Here is a 14,168-nt window from a genome sequence, read left to right as displayed (position 1 = left end):
AACCAGAACAAAACAGGACTCGACAACGAAAGGCCAGAAACCAGAATATCACCAGAACTGGGAAAATGATAGGGGACTCTTAGAGGCTGTATAGAGAAAACCTTTTTCCTGACGAAGGTGGTGCATCTGTTTTCTTTACCACCGAATCGCCCACTGTGCCACTGTGTTAGTTTGGGGATGATTCTTCACAACCTGAACAAGAGTCGGGGGGCCCACCACGCATATATTAATTCATTAAAGCGGCTGGCGTATCGATTTTTTCTGCCAATGACATTTTTGTCTCTAAGTCACAAGACATTTCTTCTGTCTGCTGCGAAACATGATGGTGTGAAGTAATTTGCTATGAACTAGCCAGGGACTGTGAGTTATACTTTTTGATGGGATACTGTTTGGTGCCTCTTCAACAATTTCAGTTTATTCTACAGTTTTGAACTATAAAATGTATGTGCATATTTGTTAAATGCATATTCCGACAAGCGAAACTATTTTGGTTATAATTTGCTTTTTCTATTGAATGCGTTCTTTCAATCATCAGCTCCTCATTGGTACATTTATGTCCACACAGGTGTATGTACATATTAATGTATTTTGTTACTCTGTTTATGAATTAACTGTTTACGTTTCTTTGTCAGTCTGATTGCTTATGAATCCATCCTTTAACATTCTAAAGTTCACTGCTCCTCCTTGGAATAAAATTACAATGTCTGTTTTTTGGAGGCCAGGTTTTTGGTGAGGTATTCTTTTTTTCCCCCTTTTCCTTTGTTAATTTAATAATAAATCTATTTTTGCTTCATATATTCTTTAATTGTTTTTTTTCTTGCTTAATGACGTACTTTGTATGAAAATAGTCTCATAGGTACCATCTTTTTACAAACTATGTGATTCAATCACGATATTTACTTAGTAATTGCCTTAAGCTTACCAATTACCCAAAAGTATTTTTTTCACGGGAACACCTTGTTGTTATAGTCGTTTCATTACTCCATTTAGTTCCCGGTGGATATGGAGTTCCTCTTTATTCTTAGTACCTAGTGTAATAAAAACATTTTTAAAAGTATGGCCAACCAGAGAATCTTAATCCTATTCACACAATGTCCATCCCTACGCTAGTTAAAACCAAATGAATGTTCCTATGATGGTGCTTTCACGATGTACGTGCAGTCTGGACTTTTTCAGACTCTCTGCTTTCAACTCGCTTCTTAGTATTTCTGCCAGGCGTGCCAACATTTTCTCTTAAAACCTTTCAGGGCTTGATTATCCTAGTAGTTCTCCCCACCTTCAAGTTTTTTCTGCCTACTGGAACTGCTTATAGACGTAAAGCTCGACATGCACTCTGGACATTGGCTCTCAGGATTTGCCTCAGGTCACCCTTGAGCCCCAGCATTCTTGGGATTCACAACAAGTCCTTCATGGACCTTGGCTTTTTAAGAATTCACAAAAAGTCATGCTCCTAGACTTTGGGATCTCCGGATTCACTGCAGATTCCCCTCATAGACCTTGGGTTTTCTTAAGTTGACTGGGCATTTCTCCCCAACTCATTCAGAGTACTTTTCAGGCAACCAATTCTCTTGCCCTCCTTCCACAGGCCTGGTTCCTCTACTTACCTTCGTGAGGGAGGTAGCCGGTTGAACATCTCAGATTCTGGCTCTCAAGTTCCCCCAATGATTTGGGAGGTGCTTTTGTATTCCTGTGGCCAGCCTTTCGACCAGGGTTTCCAGGTATTAGCAGATCTCCCTCTCCCCTTCAAGCGTCTCCAGGCTTGTATAGTCTTCCTCCAGTACTCCTTTCTTCAGAAATCTCCCATTTTATTACGGGAGCCTCAGCACATGTGTCTGCTTCCTCTGGGTCCAAGACACAGACTAATCTGCACAATTCTCGTGTTTACCCAGAAGGTTATGGATTATTTTATAAAAAACTGTCTCAGATTGATTTGTTCCCAAAGGTTCTAGTATCCCTTGTTGGGATTGGTTATTCATCTCTACTTTTGTTCTGTCACTAAGTCCAGTGATTGGTTAAGTCTTTCTATTGTGGTTAGATTGGGATTGCAAGTTTTCATAAGCATCTGTGTATTAGGCACCATCTTGAAATGTTCTTCTTGGTGGTTCGGGCTTCTTCGGCATTCTGTTGCCTCTTCCGGTGGAGACTGCATGTGCCACAATATGGATGCTGAAGCGCATGGTTGGCGCGTGCCCCCCAGAAATAGAGTTACCAGGTTTGAGACTGCCCAGAGTTGCTTTTATAAGATAGTTACCTGGTCTCACAGGCTGGCAAGCCTGTGGGATCCTGCCCCAACCCCTATCTGGGGGCACATCAGAGAGTGGCCAGATTAACACAGACGTTTTAACTTGCTTAGTTTAGGGCCAGTACTTTACACCCAACATAACCCTATGGAGGTAAGGGGACCAAAACAGGAATGTTAACTGACTCATTCTTCTGAGATCACTTTAAGTGAACGAGACTCCATTGCGGACACAATCTTCTGCACTTGATTCGGTCGTGGAAGGCCCAGGGGGCTGCAGGTGCAAAAGTCACTCTGTGTCAGGATTTAGTTTCGGTTGGTTGCGGTACATAGGAATCGGTTCCAGACAACTTCAAGCAGAAGGCCAAAAATAGGGAGAGATGAAGACCTTTGCAGGCAGACCAGTTCAGGACACCTCACAGTTTTGAAGATGTGTTTCAACGGGAGTCCCCATGGCCAGACAGCAATAGGCGATTTTGCAGCAGCAAACACAGGAGCAGGCCTAGCACAGCTTCCCTTCATGTGAGAAGGCTGAAAATGCAGGAGCAGGTGACTCATGACAAGCTGAACATCTGCAAAGTTTCACGGTTTTACTCTGAATGGTGATGGCTACAGCGAGGTAGTCCAGTAGAGAGCTCAGGTTGGTGCAAGGGCACTTCCGAAGGCTCAGAAGGCACAAATCCTCGAACAGGGGTTGAGAACGGTTGTTCCCACTTGTCCTGGGGTCAAACAACCAATGAGGGTCTTCTTGAGACAGAGGAACAGGGCTTCACCGGGACAACACTGAGTTGATTCTGGTCAGCTGCAGGGGCCGTCAGTGGGCTGCTCTTCTTCCTAGAAGTCTTGGTTCCAACAATGATCTGCAGAACAGTCACACAAGTCCTCCTTTTATCCAAGATTCAGGCTGGGAGCAAGCACAAGCCCACCAGTGGTAAGGAACTGTACCATTCATACAGCCAGTGGTTAACCAAACATGGATCGCCACTGATTACCACACATCTTCCCAGCAAGAGACTTTCTGGTACCATATCGAAAATAGAGAGCATAAAAACCTCACCCTCAACCTAGCCACCCCCACCCACACACAACCCACGGAAACCCCAGCTTTCCCTGGGAAAGGAATTACCATATAAGCCATTTCCTGACCTGAGAAGGCAGCGTACAAGAGCAATCACACTCTGAACACAGACGAACGTACAAGCTGCACACATTTTATTAGTGTGAAGTTCTAACATTATGATGACATAGTTTTTTGGTTATTACGGAGTTAGATATCAAAAACCCAAAAGCACTTGTGAGTTGTATGTTGCCAAATACATCACAGAAAGCATAACAGCAAAATACATTAGGTATTGAAATCCGAAATACTCTTCCGACACCTTAAAAAGGCAACAATTTTTCATTGGATAGGGTTCCATTTTGTGCCATTAAGCTAAATACCACGTTCACTTCAAATGAGTCCTGAAAATCGTGCTGCATCCAAAGAGTGCCGAGCCACGCAGCCAGTGTAACCTTTGGAGGTAAAAGGGGAAAAAAGAAAATCTCTCCCAACAGCCACCTTCTGCAAGAGGGCAGGATTACTATTTTCTTTATTTTTCCCCTCACCGAAGGAAGCACACGCAAACTCTGCCTTAAGTGGAGGGTCCCGAATGTAAAACCGGACTAAATGGAAAAAAGGTTAGATAATTGCCTTGTAAAAAAATGAGCAGATAAAAGACACTTCAGTAAGCCAAAAAAAAAAAGAATATAAGAAAAGAAGTTTGGGAAAGCTATACTAAAATGGTTTGAAATCCTTGGACCAAACAGCAAAAGAAAATGAACGTTCCGTCACTGTGGTGCATGCTAGAAAGTTGAAGAAGCATGCCCATTTTAAAGTGGCACAATCTAATGTTTTACATGCATACCTGCTAATATGTTTTTTTTTCTGTTTTCCGGAATATTTTATCCTTGGTAAGGTGTCAATTAGCACAGCTGTGCTTTTGGAAGGTGGACTTCATCCCAAAACAGTAAAGCCGATTAAATAAAGGAAACTGGTTCTATTATGATACGAGTTTTCTCGGTTTAATTATCAAAGAAAAGAACCTTTAGCTTTCACAATGATTTTCACTGGCTTTGGAAGCAGACTAACAATAAGGGTAAAAAAGCACATCTATAAAGCAAGAATTTCGGTGCAATAAATCAGTGGACAGCTCAACCATCAGTCACACAAAACTAAACGGGGAGGCACATTCAAAGTGCTGTAGATCACATTAAGGTTGTTTTAAAAGGAATTATACGAGAATATTCTCAGATACAGGAGGGCATAAATCAACTGAGCCAGGGATGCATACCTCTCAACTCACACACTTTAGGCGGGTGTCACTCACCTTGGAAGCCATTAATTCACCAGCCTTGCCTCCTACAATGTCCACTCATTTCAATTGGCTCTCATCGACCCAATACAATTCTCACCCGCTGTGGGGTATTAAAAGGTTCAGAAGTAGAGAAAGTTGATGGCTGCACTATAAAGACCAAAGCCAGGAACTGACACAAACATATGGAGCCCAATTGGAGGAAGGCCGAGTCAGCAGCATGGGCAAGAACCAAAGTCCTCCAGTACCATTTAGGCACAATGCCTCCTGACCAGCAGGGCACACAGAGTACGGCCACTGTGCCCACAGGATAGCTTTCAGCCAAGCACAAAGACACAGCCCAAAGTGTCCCCAGAAAACAGTATCCCTGCCTGCAATCTCTCCAGGGCTAACTGGTTGTCAATTGGTTCCCCAAGGGTACTCTTTGAACCCTGGGGTCCACTGAGCCACTGCTTGGCCTGCAGAGCACCCAATGCCAGCTTAACTTTAAAAGGAGAAGTCCAAGTAAGTGGTCTCCATTTTATTAGTTTAAAAGGGGGGAATAGTCTGTCCCTCCGAAGCACACACTTGCCTGCTGATACATGGCCCTTCAAAACGTTTTTGATTGCTGGGTCCATGGATCAAGAATACCAGATCCAAAAGTTTGAGTGTGGCATCCAACAAAATTCCTAGATTTCGATGTCATTGTGGTGTGCAGATCAAACAAAAGAAATACATTTAATTGCCCATGTCCTACTTTATTCTTTATCTGTACAAAAAGAAGAAAAAAACTCAGCCGATGGTCACCAAACCACGTAAGGATTTGTAGTTTGGCTAGTCGCCATCTACTGGGCCACACTAAAACTCCACAAGTCCATTTTCTCAGGAAATATTTTCCACACGAATCTGAAGACGGTATGGTATTTTGTGGAACGATGTTAACTTCATTCATCCCATTGAGGAGCTACTAAAAAGTCAGAAGGCTGCATATTTGAGACATTTTCATTCACACTGGTCAATGTGATCCAAAGTTAAAGCCTCCCAAATACTTGAATGTTTATTTCTGCAATCCCCTTAATAATTTCATACTATAACTTCTTGGTCCACGAAAGGCTCACTAGCCTGTCAAACACTACCACTAAAAAAGTACTTTTTAATATGCCACTTTATTGCCTTAGATTCACAGGATCAAAACGAGAAGTTACTGTTCCTCAACGTAATAATTCTCACTTTAAGAGAGCTTGGAACAGACTGCCCACGCTGTTCCACCAATTTTACTTGCACCTGCTGCGTCCACCTTTCAGATTGAACTAGAAATCAGTAGGTGAAAGACATTTTCAGGTATGTTGACCTTTTGCACTAGCTTGTCAACTTGTGTGCAGTTTACTCCTCTGCAGCCCCCCACCTCTTTGTAAAAAAACAAAAAGGAAAGACAACCACAAACCCTCAGCTCTAACCTTTTTGTCTTCCAAGTACTCGACATCCGCAGTGTGATACCCATCTCGGTGTCCCCGTTTCAGCACCCGGAAACGCCTTCTTCCCATTGTATCAACGAGGGAGCGACCATCGGCCAAATACTCGAGGCGGATGATTTCCAGCATACAACCGAAGTCTGCAAAGCTGGAGGACATACGAGAAAGGGGTCAACTCGGAAAAGGAGAGAGGCTTAGTGACTGAAAACAAATGAGTAAGAGTAAAAAGCACCAGAAAAGAAAGACAAAGAGGAGTGAGAGGGAGGGGTGGATGAATATAGCACAGTAGGACCTGCAGCCAGCAGGGGAGGGCGTTACAAAATGACTGTCCACAGATGCATCCTTAATCTCCAATAAAGTGAAAAGCAGTAGCAGTGGTGGGGCAGAGAAACAAGGAGGCGGGCGGCAGGGAGAAAGGAGTGAGGAGGCAGCGCAAAAGGAAGGACAGAGCAAGGATGCAGAGCAGCAGGAGAACAGTGCGAGGCGGCAGAGCAGCAGGGATTAGCAGTAGCCCAGGCAATGGAGAAGGGGATAGAGAACAAGTGATGAGGGTGGTACTGATATTTAGTGAGATGGGATGCTGTGGAATCGAGATGTGTATATGATACACAGAGTGGGGACAATCAGTGCTTTAAGTGGGTGGGGGCCAGCCAGGGCCGGCCCCTGGCAGTCTCCAAAAAGTGGAGCTCAGCCGGGGCCTTCCCAGGGCCCCTCGGTCCCACCAATACACAGCAGGCCACATTACCCCAACCACAGCCGCGACGGGAGATGCCTTCGCCCTGATCAAGTCAGGCAGCTGTGACTGACAAAAGTGCCAGCTGGCCACAGCAGTTTGCATGATGCTGTGGCTGGCTGGCAGTTCTGTCAGTCAAAGCTGCAGCCGGAAATGTGTTGATCACCAAACTAACTTCATTTTTTTGTCCTCGTGCTGTAGATTGGGAGGGGGGTTTGTCCTGTGGTGTCGTCACCAGTGTATCGAAGAGAGGAACAGTCCTCTCTCTTTGTTTTAGTTGTTGAGTGGGCTGCGCCCCACGTGACAGGGAGAGGAGGGGTTACCGCGCAGAGCGGCAGTTAGGGTTGATGTAAAATAAAGCCAAGACGTGTTGCACCCCAGCTCTCGTGTCCGCCTCATTCTTAAGAGAGGGAACGCATGAGAGCGTGAGGAGGTCCACCTACAGGACACTACATCTGGCGACGAGGCGGACACGCGCCCCGCCGTGCCCGCCGCCTCAGGTCACAGCGCTCGGACGCCCGTGAGTTTTCGCCCTCCGATGCCCCGAGGATAGAGGGTCGGAGCGTGAGAGCTCCGCCGGAAGAGGCCCCGAAGCGCTCACTCCACGGGTGGAGCAGGAGCCGCAGCTCCCCGTGTAAGGAAAGGCGCCGAAGCGCTCACTCCACGGGTGGAGCAGGAGCCGCAGCTCCCCGCGAAACAACCCTCCGAGCGGGAGAAAGGGAAGACCTCTCTCCCGCCAACGGCATCAACGCCGGCAGGCGTGTATCCCAACGCCGCGGGTGGAGCAGTGACTCCCCGCATCGCACCACCGGGCGGTCGAGGAGCGCTGGCCTCCCGCCGACGGCAACGGACACAGTGTGCCCACTTCTAGCACCTGCATGAAAGGGTAAGCAAGAACCCCAACGCAAGCAGCGAGTCAAGAGGCACATCTACAAGGCCTCATAGAGCCCCACGCAGCCATCCACACCCGGTTTTGGCACAAGGAGAGCAAATCCCCCAACGCAGTGCCCCCTAGTGGCGGCCAGACGCCATCGCACTCGCAAACAACAGGCAAGCCCAGGTCAAGCTCATGAGTGGCTCAGGAGAGGAGTCACCCACCGCCACAGCGACTCCAGCCCGTAGGGTGTCACTCACAGTCCCAGTGACACCAGCACAAGAGGAGGGATCCTCCGCCCCAGCGTCCCCGCACAGAAAAATGACGGACAGCCTGCTGGCCCAATTACCAGCAAATTTTGACCTCACAGAGACAAGCACCCTGGGGTCAAGGTGGAGAAGATGGTTGAGAGACTTTGAAGTATGCCTGAAGGCAGCTGGACCACTGGAGGACGAACAAAAACTAAACCTTCTAAATCATGCGGTTGGTTCCAATGTACGAGATATCCTTGAGGAAATGCCGGAAGACACCATAGATACATACATCAAGCTAAAGACATCGCTCACAGAGTATTTCACGCCTCACACAAACGTAGACTACGAACGGCATGTATTCCACACTACCAAGCAAAACAAAGGAGAATCCATAGACGCGTTCGTCATGAGGCTAAAATCAAAAATGAAGCACTGTGACTTCAACAACTACTCGAACGAGGAGGCCCTCAGGTCGCAAATCATAGTGGGGTGCGAAAGCGCGGACTTCCGGAGGCGACTACTACAACAGCCGAGAAGTCTAGAAGAAATCCTGCGCCTAGCGAGATCCGACGCTGCCCTTGCAGCGCAAGTGGAAGGCCTGGACGACATAAAGATCACACACAGCAAACAAGAAAGCATAAACAAGCTGGAGGGTACGACAAGAACCAATCAAGATCCTTTCTGCTACAGGTGCGGCCATGAATACCCACACGAAGGGACGTGTCCGGCCATGGGACAGACATGCTCCGCATGTGGTGGCGACAACCACTACAAGTCTGTATGCCTGATATTTCGCAGCAAAATGAAAGGGGCTGGCAGAAATGGGAAGCCCTCGATGGAACCTGAACAGTACCAACCCTCTCACCACAACAGGGCAGCACACCACTTCCAGGAACAAGGACGGCGCCGTCCTCACGACGACCAACCGGAAAGAAGACAAGAGAGGAGAGAATGGAGGGAGAGCAAAACCACCCAGCCAAAAGCAAGACGGCGACCCAGAAGATACGTGAGATGCCTCATAGAACAATCACAGTCAGAGAGTGTGTCAAGCGCATCCTCAGAAGAGAGATCCCGCAGACCGGAAATGCAACAAGAAGCACCGCGGAAAAAGGGATATCTATACGCCCTTGGAAACGACATGGCCAAAGAGCACAGCCCGATGCTAAGAATACGAATAAACCAAACAGCTGCAGAATTCCTGATAGATACGGGAGCAACTGTGAATGTAATAAGCGAAGAAGTATACCGAAGCATACCGAACACTCCTCGCCTACAGCCAGCACGAGCCCTCATCTATCCCTATGGCTCAAAAACATCCCTAGCCTGCAAAGGGTTTTTCATGGCATCATGCCAGTACAAGGAACATAAGAAAAGCATCCCCATGCACGTGCTAGAAGCCGCCACCGAGAGCGGATGCATCTTGAGCTATCGGTCAGCCATAGAGATGGGACTCATTCACATATTATACCGCCTCATGGTGCACAAGTACCTAGATCCAACGGCAAGCATCGATCAAATATTCCCGGCACTGTTCAAAGGCCTAGGAAAACTAAAAGGAAAACAGATTGAACTTCACATCGACCCCCACATCCCTCCAGTAGCCCAGCATTACAGGGGCATCCCCATCAACATTCAACAGCAAGTTGAAAACGAGCTAACTAAGCTACTAGAAGCCGACATCATTGAACCCGCGGAAGGCCCCACACCATGGGTCTCTCCTATAGTACCAGTACCTAAAAGAGAATCTCAGGACATTAGGATATGTGTAGACATGAGAAGGCCGAATGAAGCCATCCTAAGAGAACGACATCAAGCCCCCCGGATAACGGACATGGTGCATCTCTTAAATGGGGCGACAATATTCTCGAAGTTAGACCTAAACAAAGGCTATCATCAGCTGGAGCTCATCAAGAACTCGCGATACATAACAACTTTTGCCACCCATCTAGGTTTGTTCCGCTACAAGCGACTCAGTTTTGGAGTATCCTCAGCGGCCGAAATTTTTCAAGCAGAAATCCACAATGTCATCAAGCATGTGCCCAACTGCTTGAACTACAGCGATGACATTCTAGTCTTCGGCCAAACTCAGGAACAACACAATGACACTCTGATGAGAGTCTGCATGGCTCTAGAGGAAGCCCAGCTAACACTCAACAAAGAAAAATGTGAATTCCGCAAGAAGACGCTCAGATTCTTCGGACACGTATTTTCAGAGAAGGGCATGACACCAGACCCTGAAAAGGTCAGTGCGCTCCGTGAAGCTGAACCACCAACAACAACATCGGACCTCAGATCATTCTTGGGGCTCGCAAGCTACTGCACGAGGTACATATGTGATTTCGTGTCCATCAGTGAACCCCTGAGAGCTCTAACCAAACTAAACACCGAGTTTGCATGGTCAACCAAATGCCAAGAAGCATTCCAGATCATCAAGGACCGCATCTCGGACGCCCGATACCTGGCGTACTTTGATCCCAAGAAGACAACAGAACTCGTCGTGGACGCCAGTCCCGTTGGGCTAGGCGCCATTCTCACGCAACTAGATGACAAAGATGGAGGCGGGAAACACATAGTATCGTACGCCAGTCGAAGCCTATCAAAAACCGAACAAGCCTATTCTCAAGCAGAAAAGGAAGGACTGGCGGTTGTCTGGGCCTGCGAGCATTTTCACCTCTTCCTATATGGGAAACCTTTTATGGTTGTGACAGACCACCAAGCACTCACTTTCATCTACGGCAACCCACAAGCCAAAATGCCACCAAGGATAGCCAGATGGGCACTCAGGTTGCAGGACTATCGATTCACCATCATACACCGACCAGGGAAAGAACAAAATCCCGCGGATTTCCTCTCCCGGCACCCCAAGGAAAAGAGCGGACCAAAACAATCCATTGCTGATCAATACATCAGATATGTTATTCACAGCAGCACACCACAAGGACTTGACATGGAACAGATAACGAGAGAGTCCAACACGGATCAGGGAATACAAACCATTTTGAGGTGCCAAGAAACAGGACGATGGAAACATGCAAAACAGATTCGAGAAACAATGAATGAGGATATCAAACAAGACATCACGTGCCTTTTGGCCGTAAAGGAAGAACTCGCGAAATCAGAGGAAGGACTACTACTAAAAGGGACAAAATTAGTAATACCACGAAACCTACGCCAGAAGGTGCTAGAGCTAGCTCATGAAGGACACCGGGGAATTGTATCCACCAAAAGGATGCTGAGGCAAAAGCTATGGTTTCCCCAACTTGACACCTCTGTGGAAGAATTATTACAAAACTGTCCCACCTGTGCCATTGTAAAGCCACACACAGCCCCGGAACCCCTAAGAATGACCGCACTACCAGAAGGAACATGGGAAGAGATAGCCATCGACCACTTTGGGCCCATGGAAAGGGGTGAGTACATCTTGGTAGCCGTAGACGAGTACTCTAGATATCCAGACCTACAGATCATCCCATCCACCGCTGCACATCACACCATCCCGGCACTGGATCGGATGTTCGCAATCTATGGCATACCGAAGGTCGTAAAGTCCGACAACGGACCACCCTTCACGGGACAAGACTTTCGAAGATTCGCAGAATACATGGGATTCCGTCATCGCAAAGTAACACCTTTGTGGCCTCAAGCAAATGGCACCGTGGAAAGATTCATGAGCAACATCAAGCGCACAACTCAGATCGCACGCCTTACAGGTGAACCTGTTGAAAAAATGCTGTACCAACTTATGCGTGACTACAGGAACACCCCACACAGCACCACGGGGAAGTCACCTTCGGAGGTGATGTTCGGACGAATGATCAGAACGCGACTACCGCACGCACCCGACCATGAAGGACAGTACGAAGAGGACGCGGAGATGAGAACAAGAGACTCCCTCATGAAAGAACACATGAAGGAAGCGGCTGACCGCAAGCGCAGAGCCAGAGAGAGCGACCTGGCGCCAGGGGACATGGTTGTGGTCCGACAGCAGCAACAGCGCAAGAATGCAACTCCGTTCAATGAGGAGCCCCTCATCATCACTAGGAAGAAAGGATCGCTCATCACGGCTGAAGGAGACCACCGGTCCATAACGCGAAACTCTTCGCACTTTAGAAGGATGCCTGGTTTTCATCAGTCAAGAAAGTCAAGTATGTGTGATACTTTCTCCCACTGGGACGCCCCGTATGAGGGAGACAGGGAAGATTCTGGAGATGACGTGACACCAGAAGAATGGGTGGCACCCTCTGCAAGCGTGGATCACCGTCCACAGAGAACCAGGAGAATGCCCACTCGCCTCATCGAAGAAATGGGCTGAGAACGCAACTGACTGTTTAGTGACGGGAGGGTGTGGTGTCGTCACCAGTGTATCGAAGAGAGGAACAGTCCTCTCTCTTTGTTTTAGTTGTTGAGTGGGCTGCGCCCCACGTGACAGGAAGAGGAGGGGTTACCGCGCAGAGCGGCAGTTAGGGTTGATGTAAAATAAAGCCAAGACGTGTTGCACCCCAGCTCTCGTGTCCGCCTCATTCTAGAGAGGGAACGCATGAGAGCGTGAGGAGTTCCACCTACAGGACACTACATGTCCGTTTGTGGAATCCTGTCTCCTTTATGTGCCCCTTCCCCTGGGGTTGACGCTTTTGTGGGGCATCCCGGGCTGAGTGCACAGGACTAGTAACCAGAGTCCCTGGATCCTCGTGAAAGGCCGGGCGACCCTTGTGTTGTAGTGGGTGGGGGTTTGTGGAATCCTGTGTCCTTTAGGTGCCCCTCCCCCAGACGCTGCAGCCATGCCGTTCCCCGACCACAAGGCGTCCCGCCTGGAGCTGCACACCGACCGCATCAAGTTAGTCTCTGTGGGACTGCCCCTCCTCCGGATCTGACTCGCATTTGCACGATAGAAATGTTTTGTTTCCGAAGTAAGCATATTGAAACTATATTGACATTGTCAATTCAGTAATTTAAGGGTCAAGTAACTACTGGTGTTTGGTTATAAAAGTCAAATAGCAAGTAACAGAAGCGCACTATAAATGTAGCTCTGTGACCAAGGAAGGCCCGCGAGCACCTCACACGTCTGCAGAAGGGGAGTCTGGCTCTTTCCTTCAGCAAGTCCTGCAGTGAGTCTGTCCGGCGCTTGCTTTTTCTCAAGAGCTTTCTGCAGCAGACAGCCCTTCCGCAGCTACTGCACATAAACCAGTTTGTTGGCCGGCTGAACAAGGATGTTTCTGGAGTGAATAATAATAATACATCTGTTTAAGGCACTAGCTTCTAGAAACCAAGTAATGAGACTCCTGACTATGGAGGACACCCACTTAATCTATAGCGGATCTGTACAGCCTTTGAAAAGCTACACAACTCCAGAAACACAATGCCTGGCTGCGTACCGGAATGACATGCGATTGTTGCTTGAGTGCGGAGGAGAGGGGGGGAGGTGACAAGCATCCTGCACTACACTTTGATGTTATTTGGTAAACCATGGATCATTATGGAGCCCACTTGCAAATCATCATGGACCACGACACGGTGTTGAAAGTTTGACTAACAATGGCAGGAAGAGAGTGTGAGCTGGGTCTGTAATTGAGATCAGAGGGCAGAGAGAAGAGGGGACACAACCATGGCTGCCCCCACTGTGCATGCATTCCTGACATGGGCAACATGGTCTACAGGGATGATGATGTCAGACAATCAGAGCTACAGAGAGGGAGAGAACCATAGAGACTAGCAGACGGACCTAAAGAGAGAGAGAACACATTAGTTCACAGAGAGGGCAAGCATTGAGACAAGCAAACACAACTACGAAGAGAAGGAAGGTGGGAGGGAGACGGAGAGAGAGAGACATTGGGGCTACTAGACAGGACCTAGTGAGAGGGAGGGCAAGAAGGGAGGGGCTGTGAGACAGGGGAGAAATTTGAACAAAGAGAAGAGGCAGCAAGAAGAGAACCAGACTTGGAGAAAAGACGGAGGGACGGAGAGCGAGAGAGAGACATGCAGACGAGAGTCATCCTAAAAATGTATGGAAGGAAAAGAGAGTGAGACTAGGAGACAAAATACAAATAAAGAGCTAGAGAGGAAGAGGCCGGCAGACAGAAGTACAACCAGAAGGAAAGAGCGAGCAAGAGACAGAGAGGGATAGAAATCTCCAAGAGAACTCCAAAGAAGACGAGATAGAAAGCGGGAGACAGTAGGACTAGCACTACAGAGAGAGAGAGAGAGAGAGGGAGAGAGGGAAAAGGAGAGCGGGAAAGAGAGGGAGAGAGGGAAAGAGAGAGGGGAAGAGG

The 14,168-nt window shown here is 48.0% G+C and overlaps 1 protein-coding gene across 4 annotated transcripts in view; it reads right to left on the bottom strand.

Moving 5' to 3' along the window:
- The window catches only part of LONRF1 (LON peptidase N-terminal domain and ring finger 1), a 272,719-nt gene that overhangs the window by 39,787 nt on the left and 218,764 nt on the right, over positions 1-14,168 (bottom strand). For all 4 annotated transcript variants that reach the window (XM_069653983.1, XM_069653982.1, XM_069653984.1 and 1 more), the window contains one exon: positions 6,027-6,189. In XM_069653983.1, coding sequence (XP_069510084.1) covers positions 6,027-6,189 — 163 coding nt within the window. The remainder of the gene's footprint in view (positions 1-6,026; positions 6,190-14,168) is intronic.

Source organism: Ambystoma mexicanum, chromosome 3q (assembly GCF_040938575.1).
Source record: "Ambystoma mexicanum isolate Mex_15411 chromosome 3q, UKY_AmexF1_1, whole genome shotgun sequence".
Classification (NCBI taxonomy): domain Eukaryota; kingdom Metazoa; phylum Chordata; class Amphibia; order Caudata; family Ambystomatidae; genus Ambystoma; species Ambystoma mexicanum.
Note: the sequence above shows the minus strand (reverse complement) of the source record. Positions and strands in the feature narration are given on the sequence as shown.